The sequence below is a fragment of the Plasmopara halstedii genome, assembly GCF_900000015.1.
Source record: "Plasmopara halstedii genome assembly, contig: Scaffold_1343, whole genome shotgun sequence".
In the NCBI taxonomy this organism is placed as follows: Eukaryota; Oomycota; class Peronosporomycetes; order Peronosporales; family Peronosporaceae; genus Plasmopara; species Plasmopara halstedii.
The window spans coordinates 946,329-946,945 of record NW_020188258.1 but is presented as its reverse complement, the minus strand read 5'-3'; the positions used below and the strand labels follow the sequence as shown (position 1 = coordinate 946,945).

The 617-nt window shown below is 45.7% G+C and overlaps 1 protein-coding gene across 1 annotated transcript in view; it reads left to right on the top strand.

Annotated features, from left to right (window-relative positions):
- Positions 1-110, top strand: part of PHALS_01210 (malate cytoplasmic-like) — a gene marked incomplete at both ends in the record, with an annotated part of 955 nt that extends 845 nt beyond the window's left edge. Inside the window, one exon of the mRNA XM_024731031.1 lies at positions 40-110. Coding sequence (XP_024581249.1) covers positions 40-110 — 71 coding nt within the window. The remainder of the gene's footprint in view (positions 1-39) is intronic.
- Between the last annotated feature and the right edge of the window lie 507 nt (positions 111-617).

The following is a 617-nucleotide window of genomic DNA, read 5'->3' as shown; positions in this document are numbered from 1 at the left end:
AGACAAAGAGCTTCCGGAGCATATCATTTTTTTTCACAGACAATTTTTCGTTGCGGAGGTCAAGAAGCGACCATCACTTTGACCCTGGACAAAAGTACGTAGCGGCGTGAAGTTCATGCGATTTTGAAGATTGCATTAGCAGGAATCATCTATTTAATCCCTAGTCCTCTTACCTTTGTCTTCGATGACATCTCCAATGCGACCAGGCATTGATTTTACTAAGTTTTGTAGCCGTGACATGTCCAAATTCTCCCATGCCTTCAGGATGGCATCTTTAAGCTCAATCAGCGACATGTACTGCTTGCCACCACTGTAAACGTCTCGCGAAAGGTAGCCCCAGAAGTTTTCTATCGGATTTAGGTCCGGGGATAGGGCCGGCCAGTCCATTAGCTCAATTTTGGAGCTCTCGAGAAAGGCTTTCGTGCTTTTAAAAGCGTGTATACTGGCGTTGTCGTGCTGAAATATGTAGTCCCCGTTGTGGAACGCTTCACCAAACGGTATCAAGAAGTTAGCTAGTGTTTCCTGGTAGTAAAATGACTTTTGGCGGCCTATTAGGAAAGCCAAATCGGTTTTTCCTTTCGAGGAATCCCGCCCAAGATCATGACAGAGCCTCCACA